Source organism: Staurois parvus, unplaced genomic scaffold (genome assembly GCF_062004578.1).
Source record: "Staurois parvus isolate SC_StPar_1 unplaced genomic scaffold, SC_StPar_1.0 ptg000235l, whole genome shotgun sequence".
Classification (NCBI taxonomy): Eukaryota; Metazoa; Chordata; class Amphibia; order Anura; family Ranidae; genus Staurois; species Staurois parvus.
This window is the reverse complement of record NW_028318031.1, coordinates 5,658,607-5,683,784: the sequence shown is the minus strand read 5'-3', so window position 1 is coordinate 5,683,784 and position 25,178 is coordinate 5,658,607. Positions and strand designations below refer to the sequence as shown.

General features: G+C 40.9%; 1 protein-coding gene across 3 annotated transcripts in view; it reads left to right on the top strand.

The window, feature by feature from the left end:
• The window catches only part of TFRC (transferrin receptor), a 77,426-nt gene extending 56,061 nt beyond the window's left edge, over positions 1-21,365 (top strand). For all 3 annotated transcript variants that reach the window (XM_089680119.1, XM_089680120.1, XM_089680118.1), the window contains exons 12-19: positions 730-815; positions 1,702-1,765; positions 2,436-2,503; positions 2,605-2,669; positions 2,900-2,981; positions 6,710-6,931; positions 15,590-15,730; positions 16,438-21,365. In XM_089680119.1, the coding sequence (XP_089536245.1) occupies positions 730-815; positions 1,702-1,765; positions 2,436-2,503; positions 2,605-2,669; positions 2,900-2,981; positions 6,710-6,931; positions 15,590-15,730; positions 16,438-16,677 (968 nt within the window). In that variant the 3' untranslated portion in view covers positions 16,678-21,365. The remainder of the gene's footprint in view (positions 1-729; positions 816-1,701; positions 1,766-2,435; positions 2,504-2,604; positions 2,670-2,899; positions 2,982-6,709; positions 6,932-15,589; positions 15,731-16,437) is intronic.
• The last annotated feature ends 3,813 nt before the right edge of the window (positions 21,366-25,178 follow it).

Here is a 25,178-nt window from a genome sequence, read left to right as displayed (position 1 = left end):
CTACACACAAGGTTTTTTTTGTTACCTAAAAAAAAAGACACCTTGAGCCTTTACAACCACTTTAAAGGGTTAGTTGCGTAGGAAACTTAACCCAACAACAATTGCTCTTAGTCTGCTGGCACCTAGATTGTGGTCCCGCAAGCTGGAAAACCTGTGCAGGGTGCAGCAGAAAGTGGCATTGTTGTGCAAGTGACAGCGTGGTGTGAGGTTGGCCATTCCTTTGTCATTGGTGAGAAGGGCAGGGGTCAGGTGCTGCGTTTTCATCACAGCTCTTGATAGGATTGATCTCCTGGGCCTTTCACCATTTTTGTTACCAGTCTCATTTTATCTCATATCCTTTTGTAAGTGAGGTCTCACTAAAGATCTATATTGGGGAATTGAGACCTTCCTGCTGTTGGGGTCTCTAGTGACGCATCCTAGAGTTCAGTTTGCTTTCCCCACTGCTTGGTCAGTGTTTTGCTCATTTTGCAGTCAAAGTTTGAAAATGGCACCTGTGTGATTCACTAAATATGACACCAAAGTGCCCCCTACCACAGTCAGGAACGGACAGCTGCCAGAGAGGTAAAGCACCAATCCTCCTGTGTTTGGGGGTTTGTTTTTCTGCCTGTGCTCTCAAAGATGATTAAGAAAATGTACATTTCAAAATTTTAGGAGAATTTTTCTTGCTCATGCTGAAAAAACATGCATTGTGTAATTTTTTTATTTATCTTTTCCTATTTCCCTTCCTAGATAAGTATAAACCTAGGCGGAGCATTGTGTTTGCAAGCTGGAGTGCTGGTGATTTTGGAGCAGTTGGTGCCACCGAGTGGCTAGAGGTAAGGCTAATAACTGAGGACTTTGCTTTATTTAGGTCCAAGTAAAAAAAAAAATAAATGTATTTTTTTCCAAGTAGGCCATATGAACATAACAAATAAGCCGTCAGGCCACAAAATGTCTAAGGTCCACTTCTTTGGTATCTCGATCTCTAACTTTCATAAAGTTTTAAGTTGTTTACCAGCCTTTAACAAATGCACCGATGGAGGATACTCACTGAATGTTGCGCTGATACTTAGAAGCATACAAGGAAGGGATGGAAGCACACGCTGAGTGCTGGGTATAGGATGCTGTATGTGTAATATTTTTGTTTTTGCCTTCCTTTTTTTTAAATTTTGTTTATTGATTCAGCTGGCAGCTTTTATATTTTCTCTGTAAAACTTCATCAGAAATTACATTTTTGGTCTTCTTGTATCCAAGATTCATATTAATAGCCTTGTAGGTGCTAGTATGATGCCATACATGAAGTGATGAAAAAATCCTTTTGTCTTGGTTCGTGGTGGTTGGTTTTTTTTTCTTTTTTATTGTCCCCCCCAGCTTAAATTGATTTAGCTGGGCTAATGATGCATAAAATAATGGGACACATCTCCACCCTCGTCTCAGATTTAGCCCGTGAGGGCTGAAATGCATTAGAGGTTGTAGTTCAGGAGGGTATGTCACATTTGTAATTGAGCAGCTTTCAATGTGTGCTTCCGTCTCTTCCTTGTATGCTGACAATGGAAGATGGTGTGGACATTTGTTTATGGTGACCTTTGACTGCAGTTGGTGCCTCCATTGAGCAGATAATAGGGGGCAGGGTTGTTAGCATGTTCACCGACTGGCTGTGTCTTTTGATTTTACCTGTTCACCACAGCCTAATCCTTTCCTTTTTTTTTTTTTTTTTTTTAGGGGTACCTTTCAACGCTGCATCTAAAAACTATATCCTATATCAGCCTGGATGGTGCTATTCAAGGTATGAGCTTATCTTGCTGTTCAGGTTATGGGATGTAAATGCTGCAGAGAACCTCTACAGCTTTGGATAGAGTGGGCAGTGTAATATATTGAGTGAAGTGCACACACAAGTGACTTGCAACTCAGTTGATAAAATTTAGATGGTATAGTGAGGAGCAATATTCCTGTGCTGAACGTTGTTTTTTTGTTTTCTAATGTAGCAGCAAACAGAGGTGTAGGCTGCATGGCCCCATCCAGTTACTGTCAAATAGCTTTTTCTTTTTTTTTTCTTCTGTGGAGGTGTAACAAATGGCGTTGAAAAAAACACAAACACAATCCCTGCAAAGCAGAATACTTGCCTGCCACAGTGCCTATCCTGCTTAACTGTGCTTCATTGATGTTTGCTGAAAGATTTTCTTTTCATGTGTCTGATGCTTGGTTCCTTCTCCTGGCCCCTATTTCACTAGTGTGTCCCATGGGGGCCAGCAGATGGATTCTCAGAGCAGTGGGCAGACTATGGCATCAGACCCTTTTTTGATTTTAGTACGGGTGAGTTAATTACTTTAAGAAAATGCTTGTTTTCAGCAGTGACTTTTAAAAGGAGCGTTATTGGTGACTGTTGATGGGGTTAACTCAAGTGGGTTCTTGTTACTATCACATAGCTAAGGTGGTTTTTGGTTCCCTCCCCTTAGGTGCTGGATCACTTCAAGTGTCTGGTAGCCCTCTTATGTATACTATGATCCAGAAAACATTAAGGGAGGTAAGTAAGGATATTAGTTGCTTTTTGTTTCTGAAACTTTAATGAGGCAAAGTGAGTGTTTAGCACCACACAGCTGGTAATTCTGAGTTGTTTCCTTTTAGGTGTCTGACCCGGTTTCTAACAATGATGCAAAACTTTCTGACAAAGTAAAATCCAAGATCTTTATGTAAGAAACCCAGATGGGTTATCGGATTATTTTTGCATGGGGTTTTTCTTAATTTGTTCGCGTGTTTTTGTTTTTTTTGTTTTTTTGTGTTTTTGTTTTGGTTTTTTTTTTCTTTTCTTCTCTGTTTAATGTACTTGAGATTCTAATCTGCATCCTGTAATTTGGGGTGGCTTTTGTCAGACTTTGTTTTTGGGTGTCTACTAAACAACTTTGTTTTTCCCCTCTAATAGCCAGCCTCTATCAATGGCTGATTCAGCTTACCCCTTTCTTGCCTACTCTGGAGTTCCTGCGTTATCCTTCAGCTTTGTTAAGGTAACAGAAAAATTACATGCTCTCCACCTTCTTTCTTGATAGTTTACGATTTTGTTTCAGGTTTCTTAAATTACTGTTATAGTAACATTAAAAGAATTAGTTTTACTTGAATTTGACTTTTTGAGAACTACTGTGTGTTCAGTGGGAACTCCTAACTAGAAAACATTGTAAAACTGGTGTCATAAGGTGGCTTGTGAGAGTTCTACTCCAATGTGTCCTAGGATTGCCTCTGCCAACTCAAGCATACATCCCGCACTTCACCCAGTGCAAAGTGTGCACCATTTAGTTGGTGGTGCCTGTATAGCATTATCATCTTCCCACCAGTCCACAGCCAACAAACGTTTTTAAAGGAACCCAGTTTCTATATTTGACTTTAAATGTCTTCTGTCAAGAGACCAACTCCTCCTGTGCAGTGTATTGCAGTTGCCTGGCATGGTTCATGCTTGTTCAGATAAGTTTTTTTACTGTTTGACACAACTTCAATGATACAGTGAACTTATGCACTCAGGAAGAAGTTATCTTTGGCCAAAGTTGTCTATTAGGCCACATTCACACTTTAGGGTTTAGTAATGCATGTGCTGAGTTACACGTCACGATAAAGTGCTTTTACAGTAATGCAGCCCATTCATTTTGACTCTGGTGTTAACATGTGGTGCAGGATTTAACACTGTATGGACTCTTGCATATCTGTACATCTTGGAGTAAAGGAATGGCATTCTGCCGGAGTTCTAGCGTTAAAGTGCAGCCCAAAAACATATGCTGGTTGGGTAGAGTAGAATGGAGAAGTTTCAAGACTGCAAATCATCAGGGGGAAAAAAATTATACCCATCGAGGGACATACCTTCAGGTTATACTGCACTTAGAGGGTTTAGACACTGGCAAAAAAAACCTGTAGGCCAGCCCAGGATAACCCCTTTCTACTGCCAGCATGCCTCTGGTTTTTCCCTAGTATTCAAGTAAGATGACTCAAAGCAGTATTAAACCCAAAACCAAATGTAATATACTGCATCTTCCAATCATTAGATGTGGCTGCATTAATTTTCTTTAAGGCTTTTTTTTTCCCCATTTTAACTTTGATCTGGCCGGTAATGCCTCCTGCATTAGAGTGGCTCCACTCTAGGATGAAGGTGCATAGAGCACCTTTGGACAGCAGCATTGTCAGTCTGGGGGAGGGGAGTGTTTGGATATACTGGAAGATTTAAATACACTGGCAAATTGAATCCAAGCTCCAACACTTTATAAGCTGTTGCAGCAAACCGTTTTCTCTTGTATTCAATATAAAAGTGGTAGTCTGTCAATGGACTGTAGCATTATATTGCTACCTACAGGAATATGCCACTGGACAGTAAAAAGGACCCAGTACTGCCTATGGGCAGTTCTAGCTTGTTACTAAACCCACAACAATAAAATCAGTCTGTATATGCAGTAAAGCATGCTTCTTATACTCACTGTGGGACCTAAGGGGTTAATTGTGCATTGTGTAAAAAGGCAGTTTGATCCTTTCTTCTGTTCCTCCCCTTTTTCAGGTGATCACCTCTTATCTCCTGAGAAAACAGACTGAACTGTAGGCATTTGCAATGCTCAGTTTTGTGGGTATTGCTAGAGGCTTTTTTTTTTTTTTTTTCTCTTGAGTGCATGTGATCAGCACAGGGCCAATCTGCACTGTCCAGACAGGGGTCAGGTGTTTTGCATCCTCCTAGAGCAGAAAAAGAAATCTCCTACAAGCTTTAGCTAGTGCTGGACACAGAAGTCACAAGACTATGTGCTTCTGATGAGAGAGGGTATTTAGCACTTTATATTTACTAAAATAGGTGCACTTCATGTTGTGTACTGTGGGAGACCAGATAATAGTGGTTGCAGGATCCTGGGTTTAGTAACACCTTAAGATTCGCTAGAATCGATTCAATCCTGCAGCTGTCTCCTGCTGGCTCTACACCAAGAACTAATCGATCAAAGACTGCTGATCGCTCAGTTCTTGGTCTTCAGTGAGCAGAGAGTCTGTGACTGTCAATCACCAGCTCTGTTCTGCCCCCCTTCCCCCCAGTGCTCACTGGAGTGCTAGACTTTGGAGGGTGCAGGAGCAGCTTGCTCAGGCTCTCAGCAGATCCTGCTTTTTTTGTCTTGTGTGGTGTTTGTGGTTTTTTTTTTTTTTTTTTTTTTTACCACTACTCCCCCTTTTAAGAACCCAGTCCTGCAAGGTCTGGGGATCAAAGTCTGCCAAATCCTCAGATAAGCAGCTTTCTGCATGAAGGTATGCTCCACCTTCCAAAGTGGGAGGTGCTTGTCAACATTTTGTAAACTCTTGGACAGCTTGCATCTCATATGAATAGGTGCAGCAGGCAGTATCCCAGGGCTACAATGGTAGTTTGTGCTCCCTCTCAGATCTTCCAGACCGAGGGATCATTGCCCCAGTTCCTGTGGCAGAGTTGTTTCCAGCATTTCACACCCAACATGTTTACTGTTTCCATAGTCCTGCTCTGGGCAGGAGTTCACATTCCAGCCTTGTCTGTTGTGTACATCTCTGGTGTCGACAATTGGCAGCTGATTGCTGGCTCAGGATGACATGCTGGCCTACTAAGAATCCTGGCAGTCACTACATAGGCCTTTCCGGGTTGTCCAGATATTGTCCATCCTGCTTGATTGCTGACTTGACAGCATGGATTTTGAAGCTCAGGTTCTGAGAGATGGGGGAATCTGATCAGATTCCTACGATTTTAAAAGATTGGCAATCTACTTCCAGCAAGCTTTATGATTGGATATGGAGGGCATACTTGGTGAAAATCCTGGAGCTTCCACCCCAAGTTTCTCCATGGGATGAATACTGATTTCTGCCCTTGCCATCTATTATGCCAATGCCCTCTCAATCCTTAAAGTGTTCACCTTTACCAGAGGCCTGCCTATGCAGATAAGGGGTGTCTGGATAACAAACTGTGTCTCTGCTATAGGTGTAGGTAGGCAATTTATGTACCTCCTTGAAGCCTGACTGGAATACTCCCAGGACATTGCTAAGTAAGGCCTGGTCATTACTGTTCACCCCCACCATTGGAGTGGGCTCTTTCTATGACTCAAATCCCCTTGCTCTCTCTCCCCTGATGCAGTATCTGAGTTCAGCATCTGAGAGCTCACTCCTGTGAAGGTGAACAGTAATAACTAGGCTTCACCTAGCAATGCCCTGGGAGATTTCCAGTCAGGCTTCATGAGAGATGTAAATGGCCTACACCTATAGCAAGGACGATATTCAACTTTAGTCGGAGCTGCACAGTTCTTTATCTACAGACACCCCTTATCTACATAAACAGCTTTTTGGTAAAGGTGAACTATCCCTTTAAGACTTTTTTGGTACAGTAAATCTCCCATGTAGTGTCTCCTTTTTTTGTTACCTTGTGACAGATCTGCATCTGGTTCCCTCTGCTTCAGAATCTGCCGTTTTGAACCTGTTCGACATTTCAATTTGGCACCCATAACATGGAATTCCTTGTAGCCATCACCTCTGAGTTGCGTCTGAGCTGCAGTTTTACTGCAAAAACTAAGGCATGCTTGTGGTAGGAGGGGTTATGCTGTGTGCTCCATTGTCTTTGTAAGCAGCTGTATAACCCAAAGAGATTTCCTTTTTTCCCTCAATGACCTCCTAATAAGTATTTTAGCAGTCCGACAGTCCCATTTGGTTCTCTGGTGGTAATGTTTTTGATTGTGTTTTTTTTTTTTGTTTTGTTTTGTTTTTTCTTTAGGATAACAAGCCTTATGCTTATCTTGGAACCCAAAAAGATACTTTTGAGAATTTTCAAAAGCTGGTTAATGTTGATAGTATGTGCAGAGCTGTTGCAAATCTTGCCACCCAAATTATTCTGCGCCTGACACATGACCACAAGCTGCCGCTGGACTTCGTTAAATACAAAGAGGATTTGCTTAGAATTTCCATCAATCTAAAAGATAAAAGAGCCGATATAAATGTAAGAAACTCCATATCTATGTTTTTTTCTTGTAATTGTTGTGTGTTTTGTTTTATTGAATATGTTGTATTTTGGTTGTAAATACCACAGTGTAATTAAAGGCAACATGTTTTATTTTTACTTTCTAGTTTTTGATAGAGTGGAGATGGATTACATCACCTGTCAGGTTTTTATTGCTGTTTGTGCCCCTGTTGATGCGATTCACCCTCTTTTTGTCTGGTTTACCATCACTGAAATTAAAACAAAAACCCAGATTTTGTGTTGTCCCCAGAACAAGTAAATGGACATTTTCCAGTGGGGACACTAGTTCTGGAGACCTGGGGGTCCCCAAGGAATTTCCCTTGCTTTGCATGGATTTCCTCTCACTTCCTGTTTGGTAGGAACAGGAAGTGAAGGAAAATCCGATGCCAAAAAAAATCTGCAGGTCATAACCCTCCCTTTTCTTGATCCAAAATTATTAAAGTAGAACCATAGGCTTTCTTTTTTTTTTTTTTTTTTTTTTAAAAGGTTCAATCAATGGTCACCTGCCTCAATGTTTAGCAGCCCAGAGTCCTACACTACTGGCTCTCCAAAATATGTGCAACTGTGTGTTGCTGCATGATCAGTAAATTTTCAGATTTAAGCTCAACACATCACAATCCGTAAAATCTTTTTTAGATCTACCAACTATGTAGTAGTACTATGTAGGTCCTCATTCTACTGTACATGGAGCTGTGACCATTTTTAATTTCTGGAATGCCTGTGGTGTAGCACTGTGGTGGGGAGTCACACAGCCATTAGTACTCTAGCGTGTTCCAACTTAAACTTGCCTGGGTTGCCCACCAATTGAGTTGACAGTCTTTACGGAGTACTAGAAAAAATAACTCTTGTGTGCGTTGCACTGTTGCTGGTAAATGAGTGACTAGAATCTGAAGCAGTGGATTACCATCACATTTTATTAGCAAAATGGCCAAAGTATGAGTGAAACTTTAGACCTGTGACAAAAGGCATAGGGTGAACATTCCATGAAGAAATCAAGCGTTTTTGAATGGCAGAGGTGGTTTAAGGAGGGGCGGGAAAATGTCCACGATGAAGTTCAAAGGACTGAGTGCGTGAATGATGGCAGAATTAAACATGAACAGGGAAACTGTGTGGCAGATTTTTTTTTTTTTTTTTTTTTTTGCGAAGTATTAGGGATATGTGGGAAAAAATGCTGTAAATTTAAAATGGCTTTCAGAAATAGAAGTGTTTTTTATCAATTCACAAAATGGGAAGTAAAGAGGTCAAAATCAATATTTGATGTGACCACACGTTGCCTTCAAAATGCCTTCAATTCTTCTAGGTTTTTGAAGGAACTTGGCTGGTATGTTGGTCCAAACATCTTGGCAAACTAACCACAGATCTTCTGTGGATGTAGGCTGCCTCAAATTTTTCAGTCTCCATGTAATCCCAGACAGACATTATATTGATGAGGGCTCTGTGGGAACTTTTAGGACTTTTGTTCTTACACTGAATATTCTTAACCACTTGCCCTATTTACCCCCTTTCCTGACCGGCCATTTTTTTTTTTTTTTTTTTTTCTGTGATACGGTGCTGCGCCCAAATGAAATGTACATCCTATTCTCTCTCTCTCCCCCCCCCCCCCCCAGTTGCTTTTTCTGTGGTATTTGATCGCCTGTATGGGTGTGTTTTTTTTTTTTTTTGTTTTTTTTTGTTTTTTTTTTTTGTTATTGTTTTTTCCCCCCGCTATAAACAATTTGAGAAATTTTTGAGAAAAAAAACTGTTATTACACGTCATTTAAAAAAATCAAATTTAGGCCAAGATGTATTCTGCTACATGTCTTTGCTAAAAAAAAGTCCCAATTTGTGTAAATTAATTTTGGTTTATTTTTTTAGCGTTTACAAATGGCAGTGTGTGTATATATACTGAAATTTTCTTTTGTTACTAGTAATGGCAGCGATCAGCGACTTATTGCGGGACTGCAGCATGCATTCTGACACTGGGGGGAACTGACATCCCCAGTGACACCAATACAGAGATCAGTGCTAATAAAAAGCATTGACACTGTACTAACGACACTGGGCTGGAAGGGGTTAACCTGTGGGGTGATCAAAGGGTTAACTGTACTCTCTATGCTTCACGCTGTAAGCACACTGCTTTGTATGGCTCTGCTATACAGAGCCATACAAAGCAGTGTGCAGGAGCTGGCAGGGGAGAGATCTGTATTTATGCACAGGTCTTTCCCCCGTCGATAATACTTAAAGATCGCCAGGCGCCAGCGGGGAATCGCTGGCCGGGACCTGGTGATTAACAGCCAAGGCTGTGTATATACGTGATTTTGCGCACCCGTGCCACCCTGCAGCAGTATTTCTGCTATAGTTTGACGAGGAAGTGTTAATGACCATGGCTGTATGTTTGTGGTGGTTGTTCTGATGTGGAATATATTTGCAGCCAATCACACGCCTCCCTGATGGATAAGTATCTGCCTGTGTTTTGCAACATTAAGGACATTAAGGACACTATTTATCCTGACCAAGTCTCCAACTCTGTTTTGCAGAAATGCAGCTTCAAACTTGCAAGGAACCTTCCACCATGCTTCAGTGTTGCCTGCAGACATTTATTATTGTACTGCTTTCCAGCCCTTCATGATCAAATAGCCTTTTGTTTTAGCCAGATATTTGAAATTTTGACTCGGTCCAGAGCACCTGCCATTTTTCTACACCCCAGTTACTATGGCTTCCTGCTTAGGACATGGAAACAAGGTTAAGTACCTCAACTATGCAGGTAAACAAAGGAACTGGGGTACAGAAAATGGCAGCTGGTGCCTTGGCCTAATGTGTCAAATTTTGAAATATTTGGCTGTAGCAAAAGACTGTTTTATTAAGGAAGGGCTGGAGAGCGGTACAATTATCAAGTGTCTGCAGGCAGCAGTGAAACATTGGTGGAGATTTCTTGCAAGTTTGGGCCTGTGTTTCTGCACATGGAGTTGGAGATTTGGTAATTATTGGTGTCCTCAATTCTGATAAATACAGGCAGATACTTACTTATCCATTATGCCATACCATCTGGTAGGCATGTGATTTGGCCCCAAATTTTATTTTGCAGCAGGACAATGAAGATGGTTGTTAATGATATTGGCTCCATCGTTGGGATCAATGTAAAGAACAAGGGGTCCTGGAAGTGATGGTTTGGCTCCCACAGAGCCCTGATCTCCACATCCATTGAGTCTGTCTGGGATTACATGAGACCGCCTACATCCACAGATGATCTGTGGTTAGTTCTCGAAGGATGTACCTGCTGAGGTCCTTTTTTATTATACTGTGTGCAAGTGTACCTAGTAGACTTCTGTTTTGAAGGCAAAGGGTGGTCACAAACACCTCACATTTAATATTTTTTTATCTTTTCATGTGACAACACTGAAGAAATGACACTTTGCTACAATGTAGAGTAGTGAGTGTACAGCTTGTATAACAGTGTAAATTTGCTGTCGCCTCAAAATAACTCAACATACAGCCATTAATGTCTAAACCGCTGGCAGCAAAAGTGAGTACACCCCTATGTGAAAATGTCCACATTAGGCCCAAAGTGCCATTATTTTCCAGCACTGCCTTAACCCCCTTGGGCATGGAGTTCACCAGGGTTTCACAGGATAATGGACTACTTTACAGTGTAGCGAAGTGTAATTTCTTCAGTGTCGTCACATGAAAAGATTTTGTGAGCTCTTTGCTTTTACCCATCAGACTATGATTTTCGTGTGACACCTTGGTAATGAGACTTCTTTTTTTTTTTTTTTTTTTAATAGGTCATCAGTTGACCAAAGCAGCTGATATTTGATCGATTTCAGCTGCTTTCCATGCCTTTTTTGCACCTCCCTTCATGTGTTCTATTTTTTTTTTCCTGTGTCATTCCTTTTTATTACACATAACTTAATTTCTGAACTTATTTGTTTGAGTTTCTTTTTATGTATGGATTGCATGGGTTGTTACTGACGTGGTGACCATTTTCATATCAATAGCACCTTTTAGAAATGTATATTCGTGTGTGTGTGTGTGTGTGTGTGTGTGTGTGTGTGTGTGTGTGTCTCAAAACATTTAAAGGAACACTTTGAAAACGCATCAGATCTCAATGGGGAAAATATCATGCTGGATATCTATACTGATATGGAGTGTGAACGTAAGGATGCCCCATTGTAGATTGATAATTTTAATTTCCATCAGAAGACTGAATTCAAAGAAGCACCGAAAATCAAAGTGAAAAAATGATGCAGCAGGCTAGTCCATTTTTGCTAAAATTTAATTGCAGCATCTCAAAATGTTACTCTATAGTTTTTTGCATTTCCCCACGTGCTTGTATGCATGCCTGACAACGTTGGGGCATGCTCATAATGAGATGATTGATGGATTCCTGGGGTATTTCCCCTTCAGATCTGGACCAGGGCATGAATGGGCTCCTGGACAGTCTGAGGAGAAAAAATGTCATTGGCCTCCACCTGTAAACCATTTCTGTTTTGGGGGTTGTCTCATGTTGCCCATCTAGTGCACCTGTTAATCAGTTTCAGCTGCTTTGGTGTTAATGAAATTAACAGCCCCCTCTGTTACGTAACTGACCAGATCAATATCCCAAGAGTTTAATTGACTTGATGCGATACTCTTGATTTAAAAGGTGTTCCCTTTTTTGAAATTTTTTTTTTTTGTATAATTGTACGTTCACATCAGTGCTAGCCCTTGAGCTCAGTCTGAGGTCCCTAACTCGCATTCGTACATACACATAGGAGCTGGGTATGAGGTTGTCAGGAGGAGGCAGTACATGATTCTTCCCAACAAAGCGCTATGAAGGGGGTCTGACCTCTGAAGTAAAGGTAGGCTGTGTTCCCAGGTAGAATACAAGAAAGAAAACTGACCGTTCTGTGATGCTTGTGCTTTTTGCCCTGGTGTGGTCAGGTTGCAAAGATGTCTAGATTCTCCTCTTTCCTGCATGCCAACATTGCCTACGCTTTGCTGTGGGAGACCGACACTTTCAGTCTGTTGTTCTGCCATGTCTCCTCTCTCCTCTTCAAAGAGTGCTAGTTCCAGTCCTAGCACTGTTCAGATCCTGAAGCATCCAGGTCATGGGGATATCTGGCTGACCCTTTGCCAATAGATTCCTCAGCCAAGGTCCTGTCTTAACATACAAAAATTATCCTTCAGCTATACAAAAGTCTGAAAACTTTTTTGATCAACTTCAGCAAGTTTGCCCTTTGGCCTTCCCACTTCCTGGAGTACTTGTGGCTGATCTCAGCTCAGGACACAGCCCACGCTAAGATTTTCCTTCCTTCCATGAAAAAAATTGTTTCTGAGATCCAGCTTTTGGACTCTGTCAACCAGATATCCCTCTACTCTTCACCATGAGGCTCAGAACCCTCATGCAGACCTCCTTGGAGACGGTTTCCTTTATTCTGTTCCATTTAAGAGCTTTGCAGTTCAACATTCTTGCAATGAGGGACTAGCAGATCCCTACTGTGGATGCTCCCCATCAGCATTCTGGAACTGAAAGCAGCAAGACTGACTTGACCCCTCTCCTGCACAGTCACCCAGCAAGGGTGTAGTTGGACAGCGCCATGGCTGTGGCTTACACCATCAAGGGGGTACCGGAAGCCTTGAAAGAAGGAAACCTTATTCTCTCTTGGGTGGAGGACCATATTTTAACACTCCACTATCCACATACCAGGAATGGAAAATTGGCAAGCTGACTTTTTGGGTTGGCAACACTTGGTCTCAAAGGAGAGGTCTTGTCAGAAATCGGTCCTGAGCACTATTGCCAATACACACATTCGTGAGAGTGGTTGCAGAGTAAGGGGGTTCTGTAGCGACCTTTGGCAGGAAACCGGAACAACTCGGATCTTTTTTTATGGCGTTTTCTGGTGTGCTGGCGACATATTCCTTGCTCTACCATTTTTTTTTTTTTTTTTTATTGAATGATCACAGCAAAGGATAGTGACATTTCTGAGCCATGCAGTACCTCTTCAGAAAGACGTCACATGCCTGATGAGGTCCTGCATGGCTCCCAAACATTGCTATCTTTTTACTATTTGTGATAGTTCAATAGGATGTTGGACCCTTTTTATGGCATTCCCTGGTGTGCTGACATATATTTCTTGATTGTCTGTCAGAAATGGGAACACTGGATGTGGACACTTCCTCTAGATTCAACATGAAGCTGGCTGGACAGGTTTGTGTCCAGGTCCTTTGTGGTGGAAGACATAGTGACTCCTTGGTCCCCATTCAGACATGTATGCTGGTAAAGCTTCTCCCACTAGGCTGCATAAATTGTTTATCTGTTGCATAGAGAAAATGACAGTGCATTTTTTATTTTACCAAATTTTAAAGCTGAACACCAATTTAACCTTCAGTTGTATGTGCCCATTTTCTTTACCAAAATTGCTTGATTTCATTGTACACTGAGCTTCTCGTGATGTGCATTAGCAGCTGCAGCAAATGGCAATCTGCCTTGTTTCCTGGCTGGAGGGCATCTAATCTGCCCCTTTCACTGGATTTAACTTTTCAATCGTGCTCAGGTGTCACAAGTTTATCAGGATGGTCTGCATGCAAATGAAGGTGCTTTGGAATGTTCACCAGCTATATCCACTCAAGGTATTTTGATATCTGCATAACCCCTCTAAAGTGCCCTCATGACGGATTCAAACAGTGGGAGAAGTACTGGGGCAGGGTGCTGTGATGGTTCAGGAAGCTACAGTCAGGTCCATAAATATTGGGACATCGACACAATTCTAACATTTTTGGCTCTATACACCACCACAATGGATTTGAAATGAAACGAACAAGATGTGCTTTAACTGCAGACTGTCGGCTTTAATTTGAGGGTATTTACATCCAAATCAGGTGAATGGTGTAGGAATTACAACAGTTTGCATATGTGCCTACCACTTGTTAAGGGACCAAAAGTAATGGGACAATTGGCTTCTCAGCTGTTCCATGGCCCGGTGTGTTTTTATTCCCTCATTATCCCAATTACAATGAGCAGATAAAAGGTCCAGAGTTCATTTCAAGTGTGCTATTTGCATTTGGAATCTGTTGTTGTCAACTCTCAAGATGAGATCCAAAGAGCTGTAACTATCCGTGAAGCAAGCCATCATTAGGCTGAAAAAACAAAACAAACCCATCAGAGAGATAGTAAAAACATTAGGCGTGGCCAAAACAACTGTTTGGAACATTCTTAGAAGGAACGCACCGGTTAGCTCAGCAACACCAAAAGACCCGGAAGACCATGGAAAACAACTGTGGTGGATGACCGAAGAATTCTTTCCCTGGTGAAGAAAACACCCTTCACAACAGTTGGCCAGATCAAGAACACTCTCCAGGAGGTAGGTGTATGTGTCAAAGTCAACAATCAAGAGAAGACTTCACCAGAGTGAATACAGAGGGTTCACCACAAGATGGAAACCATTGGTGAGCCTCAAAAACAGGAAGGCCAGATTAGAGTTTGCCAAACGACATCTAAAAAAGCCTTCACAGTTCTGGAACAACATCCTATGGACAGATGAGACAAAGATCAACTTGTACCAGAGTGATGGGAAGAGAAGAGTATGGAGAAGGAAAGGAACTGCTCATGATGCTAAGCATACCACCTCATCAGTGAAGCATGGTGGTGGTAGTGTCATGGCGTGGGCATGTATGGCTGCCAATGGAACTGCTTCTCTTGTATTTATTGATGATGTGACTGCTGACAAAAGCAGCAGGATGAATTCTGAAGTGTTTCGGGCAATATCTGCTCATATTCAGCCAAATGCTTCAGAACTCATTGGACGCCGCTTCACAGTGCAGATGGACAATGACCCAAAGCATACTGCAAAAGCAACCAAAGAGTTTTTTAAGGGAAAGAAGTGGAATGTTATGCAATGGCCAAGTCAATCACCTGACCTGAATCCGATTGAGCATGCATTTCACTTGCTGAAGACAAAACTGAAGGGAAAATGCCCCAAGAACAAGCAGGAACTGAAGACAGTTGCAGTAGAGGCCAGGCAGAGCATCACCAGGGATGAAACCCAGCGTCTGGTGATGTCTATGCGTTCCAGACTTCAGGCTGTAATTGACTGCAAAGGATTTGCAACCAAGTATTGCAAAGTGAAAGTTTGATTTATGATTATTATTCTGTCCCATTACTTTTGGTCCCTTAACAAGTGGGAGGCACATATGCAAACTGTTGTAATTCCTACACCGTTCACCTGATTTGGATGTAAATACCCTCAAATTAAAGCTGACAGTCTGCAGTTAAAGCACATCTTGTTCGTTTCATTTCAAATCCATTGTGGTGGTGTATAGAGCCAAAAATGTTAGAATTGTGTGGATGTCCCAATATTTATGGACCTGACTGTATGTACAGCATTCTGGCAGCCCCTCCCACCAGCCATAATCTGTGTGCATTGCATAGAAAGAGAATGCACTCTTCCCAGGTGAAATATAAGCAGATGTGTACCTTGTGTAGACAGATGCTTTCAGTCATTGACATAAATTGTAAGTGTATTTCCACATCTAGGAGAGATGGCTACACTGTACATCCACCAATAGTAATGATTGGTATGCTGTAGTTTCTTGCGTACCCGTTTTGCACATACAGGTGGGTACTTGGGGAAGTCCTTATGTTGCATACATGCTTTTGATTATTTATTTTTAACCTTGCAGGGATTGGGTCTGTCCTTAGATTGGATAAACTCTGCTTCAGGTGACTTTGGAAGAGCAGCTACCACTCTAAAGAGTAACTTTGATGCATCGGATCCTGAAAACAAGCCTTTCCTCCGCTCTCTTAATGACCGCGTTATGAAGGTAGATGTGTGTGTTATTAAAAAAAAAAAAAGTGTTTTGCTAATGGCCTTTGTGTGCGTTAACTCTGCTAGTGCAACTTACACTCCCCTCCCCCCAGACTGACAATATTGCTGTCTGCTGTGCACAATTGTGCTCCTTCTTTCAGAGTGAGGGCACTCTAATACAGGATGTTTCACTGGCCGTATCTCCAGGTGAAAACAGAGCAGGGGAAAAAGCCTGAAAAATAATGCAACCACCATTTGATTGAACTGCTATATAGTACATTTCTGGTTTACAGTTTTCCACACCACGTTTAGTTTTAAAAAAAAAAAAAAAATAGCCTTTTCAACTACTTTTTTAAAGGTCATGAAAATCTGGAGATCATCTTTAATGTGTATTACAATGTGGTTATGGTCTGGAAGATAATGCCTATGGAGAAAGTGGTGGCTGTGATTTCTGGCATTCTAATAAATATTTTGCCTTCTCTGGCTCTGTGCTTCTGAGACCATCCAAGAACAAGTATGCAGCTGAGTCATAATTTGTAATCTTAAGATAGCGGAGGACAAAGAATCAGTATTACAGCCGGGCAACTGACGTTCTCAGAGGATGTCGGCAATGGAAGTTTATCGTAACAGGATTACTTTGGTAGTAATGACCAGTGGAATTGTTTGTACTTTGACTCAAATAGAAACTTAAATGTAAATATTCCTTTTTTTTTCTGTCTGCAGGTTGAGCACTCCCTGCTGTCTCCCTACGTCTCCCCAAAAGACAGTCCATTTCGGCATATACTGTATGGCTATGGTAATCACACGGTTGAAGCCCTAAACAAACACCTAAGTCTGCTAAGGAATGAAACCCTGTTTGACAAAGATGTCTTTAAAAACCAGTTGGCTCTCTTGACTTGGACTGTCCAGGGGGCTGCAAATGCACTTGCTGGAGAGATTTGGGAGATACATAATGGGTTCTAAGATGTATTATGTAAACGTTAAGTTATTTATGGGCGTAACATATGAGACTTCTACTTGCATTGTATAGTAGGCACCTCACATCTGTTTCCTGGAGAGCCCTACCTTTTGGGTTGTGCTATAGACAAATAGAAGCCAGTGCCTGTGGTTATGGACTCTGGCCCATCCCTTCTCTGCTCACCCCATCCCATCTCATCCGATCCCATCGCCACAGTGTTGATTCAGTGAGATTTGCCAATAGTGAAGTGTGAAGAGGTTGGGCCAGAGCCTTAACGGGAGCTGCTCATTTGAATAGCTATGTACCCCTAGTTTGGGCCTTGCGTATACTCTACACTAAAGCACAGTAGATGTACAGTCTTGTGTAAGTGGCAGCCTCATATGTGTTTCATGCCCATAGGATTGTTTTAAATTTTAAGCACTTAACTGTTATATCTTTCCACAAGTGGCTGTGCCCAGCTTTTGATTTACCTCTTGGCAGGCCCTTTAACCAATTGATACTTCTCGCCTTATTTCTGGAAACCTTGTACTATGAGGAAAAAAATGGTCATTAGCCATTGTGGCAATTGACCCCTGCCAGGTGGTTTACTTTTCTATTACATTGGGTGGTTTGCATAGTCTTTCTTCATTGTTTTGTGAAAATATGCTGCTAGAACAGGTCTGATTTGCTGAGAAAGCGAACATCCCAGCGTGGAATGTTGTGTGTTTTTTTTTTTTTTTTTTTAAGGCAGATTATAGCCATCATTTGGTAACTTCTAGCTTGCTATTCACCACCAAAACTGTTTTACTTGACCCAATATCTGTTTAAAGAATGTGCTGCAGATGCAATGTTCCTTTTTGAATTTTGCACAAAATAGCAAAGGCCTTGCACAACCTACCTTCAGCTGACTATACATTACTTGGTTATTGTTTTGTAAGCAGGAGTCTTTAGTAAATATGAGCTGCTAAGTGAGGCCTTTGCCCTACTGTATTTCATATGGAGCTTGTGTAAATAGGACACGTCTAGTTTTTAGTGACTCAGTATGCAGCCTTGTAGACTGGGAAGGGGGTATGGGATAATTCTTGGTCAAATGTTCATATAGTTCAACTCAGAAGTGGAAAGCAATCAAGCATAGTAGTCTGACCAAGTGAGTAAACGGATCTGTTCGATCAGTATAAATAAAATGAAAGCACCATATACAATCACACAGTGAAGCAGATATATGCAAACTGGAATAAGGATGTCTTGTCCATAGTCACCAATCCATTTTGTCTTGTATTAATCAGAAAATAAGACTAAGAAGCAGATTTGTTTTCAGCAACTGCTTCACTTTTCTCTGGGTTTCTTGCTGCAAAACTAATATATTGCCCCCCTCATTCTTTGTGTTTTTATGAAAAAGCCATATGTCAAGCTTTTTCTGCACCAAATGGGTTATGTTTGGCAATACATTAGCTGCCATGCTTCATATGCCAAAATGTAACATTTTAGTTTTCCACTCAGGAATAATGCAGTAATATGTACTTTTTTTTGTTTGTTTGTTTTTTCTTTGTAACAGAATACCATCCATTTGTGTTTGTTGTGAACATTTTAGTAGCTGCTAGTGAAGGGAAAACCCTGTCTCTGTAAAGGACCAGTGTTTTACTGTCTTCACAGATTAGTACAATTGAGTCATTACTTCACAAGAGTTTATTCTACCCACCTGCTACCTGGAATAGAAATGGTTTTGATATCAATATTGCCCAGTCCTGCAGTGCAGGATCACTTGTTTAATGTTGATTGGATGAAAGCTAGCAGGATTCCTCTCGCACTGAATAACGGCACACTTATTTATTTATGAGTGACAGAGATCACTATAAATAGTATTAATTTTGTTATTGTAATTATCGGAAGCAGTGCCTTCCATAATTGACGGTTATACTGTCGGATTTTTTTTACTTCTGAAAATTAAGAGCAGCATCTGCTTAACTTGAACGTGCTACTGGAACTTCTGCTGTCCACACAATGGGTGCAACCAACTTCAATAGTCTGAGCTACAGAGAATAGATTGCACGTTTATTCACAATAGATGGTGTATCAAAATTAAAGTGCATACACACTTGTCTGCCTTTCAACATAGCGGAGTTATATCTTGCACAGTTGATGAAGGGTGATAGGATACATAAGTACTACTGATTTGTACATTGGTCTTTGAATTACAAAGCACAGCTTGCTGTGACTGCACAGCTGGCCTACTGTATCTTGTAAAGTGCTGGTACAGAGTTTGTTGGATTAAAAGCTATATTATGTGACAGGCTTTATATGCCTTAAAGCAGAATTTCCAGTAAATTTTATACTATATCATTAAATAGTTGACATTATCGGGAGCAGTGTCTTCCATAATGGATTGTGAAACATTTGGTAGTTTTTGCCTACCACTGTATTATATCGGGGGCAGTGTTCCCTCATATGTTACACTACAGGTGTAGTTAATTATCGGGAACAGTGTTTCCCATAATTGATTTTTTAGGATAAATGCTTAATGTTTTCTTTTTAGTGTTTTTTTTTTTTTTTTTTTTTTTCTTAGCTTTGTCAGCCCAGAATTACTCTTATTAAATCCTTTATCAATACTGCAATGGGAGTTTAGAGGTTTTCCATTAGACAGTTTGTTCCATAAATGCAGCTTGTTGTAGCGGTCTTACAAAACCCTCAGCTTTCAAAGTTGCATAGAGCAACAAAATAATTAGTGTTTGAAGCCGCCAGGGCATATACTATGGTCTTACATCTGATTTGTGCAATTTTTGCTTTTCTTGGACAGTGAGTGAACACTTTTTTTCTAGATGGTCAGTAGTCTGCAACTAAACATTTGCATACCAAACATCAAAGTGTCCACTGGAGCACTCTATAATATCTTTTTAAAAAGCATCTGAGGACATTAGGCATACATGACCCAGATCCATGAGCATTTACTGATGCATCTGGACCTTGCTTTGTAACAAGTGTGCCTACTCCTAGACAGTAAAGATTCTGAGTCTCTCATGCCATTCAGTTTGAAAGCTGTTTTGTAAGATTCTCAACCATTGAGGGTCATTGCTGCTGTATTTTAATGTTGAACCTCTTTACATTTAATGTGGATTTGTGATTCCTTGGGTGTACCTTCCAGGACAGCCAGTTGAAACTAGGGTTGTCCTTGTAAAGCAGCATGAAATCTGTAGATCTAGTATAGTTACAAATCATGCAAGCACTTAAACCTTTTATAGGAAATTTTCCTGTGTACAAGCACTTACTCTTTATTGTCAGCTATTTACAACCCTCCAATCACATTGTATTCTTTAAACTTTACATTCTCCAGGTATAGATTGTATGAAAACTAGTGATTTTTGCCTAATATTTTTCCTGATATCTATGCCTTTTTTTTTGTTTTGTTTTAGTGACCTTTTTGTTTGTAGCTTTTTGCAACAGAAGGCTTTCATGTTTATAACTGATGGAGAAAACTGCAGTACCTACATTGGTCCATGTCTTTTTAGATGTGTTTAAATGTAGTTGAAGGGAGATTGTCAGGATAAATATAGATGCTGCCACTGAACACTTGTAGGTCTTTTTACACTAAAGCTACAAGTAAAATCTCAGCGCACACATAAATATCATACTATGATATATAAAGGTATATAGTCTTCACATGCAGTTTTATCATCTCCCTACCTGGTCTGGCAAGAACTAGGCTGTATTGTCATCTTTTTGGCACCCTGTTCTTTAGCCCATATTTCACTTGGCCCTGCAAAAGGGAATATTGGTTCTAATGTAATGTGGCACTGAAAGGTTAAACAATGCTGGACAGTGAGAAATCTAGATTGGACAAACATGTTAAATTCAACTTCAGTCAACGATTTGTTCATGCAGTGTCCAGGGACTTGGAAGTGCCTAGTTTTGCCTAGTTTATAGGTCAAGAATGCATATTTTGGTGTCAGTGGCTCCCAATGTAAACCTTTCAGCCATTTTTAACATTTTAAAAATTAAAGGTCTCGTCTATTACTACACATCAGAAGATGCCTCTCCTTTTGTTGGCCATAATGCATAAAAGTTTGCAGCCATAAAACCTCCCCTCTGTACTTCTGTAGAAAGTTTCCCTTTTTTTATTGCATTTGAATTCACAGCCTAAAGGACAATTAACCTTGGCACCTTTTTTGCAAAACAATTTGGCAATGGCAACATTTAGTCCTATATTGAGTTTCCTGTTAAGCTGCTGTTAGTTTTAGAAACTAGAGGTGACTACTGTAGTATAGCCATCATACTTGATTATAATGCTTGGTTTATTTGGTTTTTTTTACCCACATTATCATACTATTGTATGGGCCCATGTTGAAAGGCTTTTGTTTGCTTTAATCGGGTTTTGCATGTGCATACAAGTCTATGGGAATGGAAAACCTACTTGAAGCAGGTTATCTGCACTTTTGGCAAATTTTAAATGATCTTTATAAGCAACATATTCTGATGCCACTGACAGGGGCCCAAAGAGTTAAAAGCAACAAGCCTTTTGGTACATCTAGAAAGGCCACGGTTGACCTTTTACCATGTGTTAAGGCATTCCTGTACAGATGTGCCCCCTAAACTCTGTTGATGCAGGCTATGTGAGACCTATAAATTACTGGATTGTGCTGTAGCATTTTTCAACCTGTCTAATCCTTTTACTGCCTCTTGTTTATGCTGCATCATGGTTCAATAAATGGCTTAAACAAAATGTTTGTGTGGGTGTTTTTTTTTTTTTTTTTTCTTGGAGTTTCATTTTTATGAAGTAAAGGGTGTCATTTTCAAAGCCTTAATACCATGGTGTTTAACTGGTGAAAACACAAGCTGCAAAGAAATTGATTGGACATGAAGTTAGCCAGCATACAAAATGTAATGTTGAACCTTTGTAATGTGATGTTGCCCAATTGTCCATTGAGAGACACAGCTTGATGAGGATTAAGTAACCTAGGGTTATACTATTGCCTACAGGGGAAATGGACACTAGGTACCATAACTGAAGGCTAACCTCCCTATAAAGAGTTAACTCTTCCACCTTCTACCCTCTAAGTTTTGATTTGGTGATGAGATTGGATGTTTTTCTCCTCTGCTATATTTGACTGACGTTTAATACATAAATAATATATATAATTTTTTTTTTTCTTAACCACTTGTAGATTCAGGCCAGATAGTAGTAGAAATCCTGGAGGTTTCTCACGTTGGTCAATGAGTGCAGGTTTTCCCAGTTCATGAAGTATTCTGATTTTCTTTCTGCAACAGTCCTGCAAATGGCAGTGACAAACCCATCTGTGTTCCAGTTAGCACAGGACTCCACTTTTCTGATCAGGGCAGTTTACCTTTTGGATTCCTTGATGGAAGTTGAGAGCAGAGCTGTGGTGGGTTCTCCTGTCCCGTTTCTGAAGTCTTAGTACTTGCGAGTGGCTAATGCTGATACATTGCTGTGTATGGGCTATTCCACATAATATACCTGAGTTTTTCTTTACCACAGATATAGCTGTAGTTGGCTTAGCAATCTATTAGGGAGATGGCTTTTTCTGCGCTTTTTGCAGCATGTAGAAGTGGGGCTTTACAGGTATCTGAAACTGCTAGAAAGCCATTAGTTGGCTACACAGGACTGTGTTGCCACAAATGTAGTACTTGGGTCAGTGGTAGTGGGAGGGTTAAAAAAAAAAACCAGCAGTTTAATTTTGGTTTTGTTTTTTTGGTAACGAGATTTGGTTTCAGCTGCCCCATTTGCATTCATGTTATGCAGAGCAAAGGTTAAGCCTCGTGTTCACTTTTGCTTACTGCTCCAGCTCCTATTTTTTTTTTTTTTTTTTTTTTTTTTTTTTTTATTGCTCATCATTGTGCTCTATTATCTGCACCTAAGCACAGCTTCTATCAAGGACATTGTTCTACATGTTGTGACAGTCACAGAACCATTGCTTCTAAATTCTGGTACACTAAATATTTTTCCACCTGGACCCTTCATGTGACACATGGAGATAGTCTGTAATGTTGCTGGTTGGCTCTAGACCCTGCATATCAGGATCCTGTGCAATTATTTATTGCCTGGCTAAAGGGTAGGGTGCTATAAAGGTCTCTTCCTCCCCCCCCCCCCCAACTTTTTATTTTTATTCAGCCCTACCAAGTGTAAAGATGGAAGTTGAGTCCCTCCTGAAGGCCGTTGTGGCAACGCCTGCAGTGGTGGGTGAAATCAGGCTGCCCTGACTGGTGAGCCCCCACACCTGAGTTTTTGTTTTTTCCTCTGGAGACAAGGTGGAAGCAGAGATGAGATGTGCCAAAGATGCAGGGAAGGTTTGAGGTTCACATGAAATGGCATGGAGGGCCGTATTCAGCCTGTGGACCTTGTTTGACACAAGTGACCTAGAGGGACCCAAAATTCAAGGAGCATCTTCAGTCTTTCAAGAAGCATAAATTGGATATCTAATTTCCTGACTACCTATCAATTTTTGGAGGCTCTGTAGCACAAGGACAATAAAAACACCCACAAACATATCACATTTTGGAGAGTAAATACCCCAGCGTTTTTTACAGGCATTAATTTTATAGTAGTCCCCATTAATATTCGCACAGCAAGCCTAGCCTACTGGTGCAAGGCTGCCTCCAAGGATGCCATGTCCATTGGCCAGGAGGTATAAGACAGTCAGTTTAGGTGGAAACAGTCGGCAAACCAGCAAAGATTCGGTCCAGACAGCAGGCAGAAATGTGGCCAATAAAGAGGCCAAGGTCAGTGCAGACAGAGGCAACACTTCACTGGTGTGGTGGTGATCAGAAAAAAATTGTTGGCTGCTTTGGTGACACTACTGATGTGGCAGCTATCTGGAACACTGTTGATGGCTGCGCTGGCTCTGGTGGCACTAGTGATAAGGGACATTGTTGCTGGCTACTCCGTTTCTTCTCACATCCAACTGCTGTGAGGAGAAATGAATCGCAGGCTGCAAAATTATGCCTTTATTTAAAGGATAAGTTAATCTTTTAAACGTGTGTTTTTTTTTTTTTGTTTTTTTTACCTGCAAAAAAGTGTATTTTTTTTTGTCTACAGGAGCCTCGAAAGCATTGCACCAGCAATCAGTAGATTGCTATTGCCATGCAGGTCCCTTGCAGACCTGTCAGAATATCTGCTTGCCATAGGGGATGTACATGGAAGCATCCTGTCAGAATATCTGCTTGCTTGAACTACCACAGTGTTCCACAGTGCCGTGGTAGTTAATTGAAAACTACAAGCCCACAGCCACTAAGGCTGTCGCGACTTGCAGATCATTCAAGGGAGAATATCACCAATATGGGTCCAAAAGTTTTTTAATGAATGATCACATAATTGCAGCAAGGCAATGTTTCGGAGTCTCACAGGACCCTTTTCATTAGGCATGTGACAGAAACTGGAGAACTATTAAAACCATCCACCAATCAGAGTGAAGATGAGCCTGGCCCTGCCCCATGATGTCATGTTCCTTCCAAAACTGTATTAAAATCAATGTAAACAGACATAAACTGCAGAAATAAACCATAAAACAATCAGATGCGCATAAACTGCATTCCCAGGGATATAAACATTGTGGTCATGTGCATTATAGTACTCCCTGGATTGTAATAAGGTGTCAGCTGAAAGCAGCACTGTATTACTGAAACAACAATCAGCAGCATATATGACCCTGCCGGAAGCTAAAAGCTGTTGCCTAGAGAAGTGGAGGTGTCTCCTATTATCAAGTGAGCTGCAATGAGGACAAACCTAAAGTAGTCCTATTGGTGCAGCGGCCGACAGTGTCATGGCGATGCATGTCACCTGTGCATGCACCATGCGAGTTTACTACTCGCGCACAATCAGTCATTGCTGCAGCGGCCGCCGTTATTACGGAAACCCATGATGTCAGCACTGGGCAGGATGAAGCCGGTCTATGCCTTTTTGTCCACAGGTAATTCTTTTAAGCCTAAAAGCAAATTCATGCCCCCTGGACAGTACCAAATGTACCTGGACCTTACCAATGAAATTATCTAATGAAAATGTAAGATTGATTTAAAGATGCCAGAAAAATTTTACTGCAACATTTACCTTCATTCTGGAGATGCCCCTCTGGCTGTCATTTAACCCAGAAGACTGACAGAAAAGAGGTAGAGGTTTTTTAAACCACTTATCTGGGGAAAGGCCACCATCATGCAGAATACAGTGAAGGAAATATTTGACCCCTAATGATTTTGACTGTTTGCCCACTCACAATACATCTACCATTTGATTTTAGACTGATCATTTCTTTGTAACAGACAGAATAGCAACAAAAAATTCAAAAAAAAATCCACATCTAACAAATTATGCACTGATTTGCATGTTCATGAGGGAAATAAGTATTTGATCCCCTTCACAAAACATGATTTAGTACTTGGTGGCAAATCCCTTGTTGGCAATCCTGAGGTCAGATGTTTCCTGTGGTTAGCCACCAGGTTTGCACACCTCAGGAGGGATTTTGACCCACTCCTCTTGGCAGATCCTCTCTAAGTCATTAAGGTTTGGTGGCTGAAGTTTTGGCAA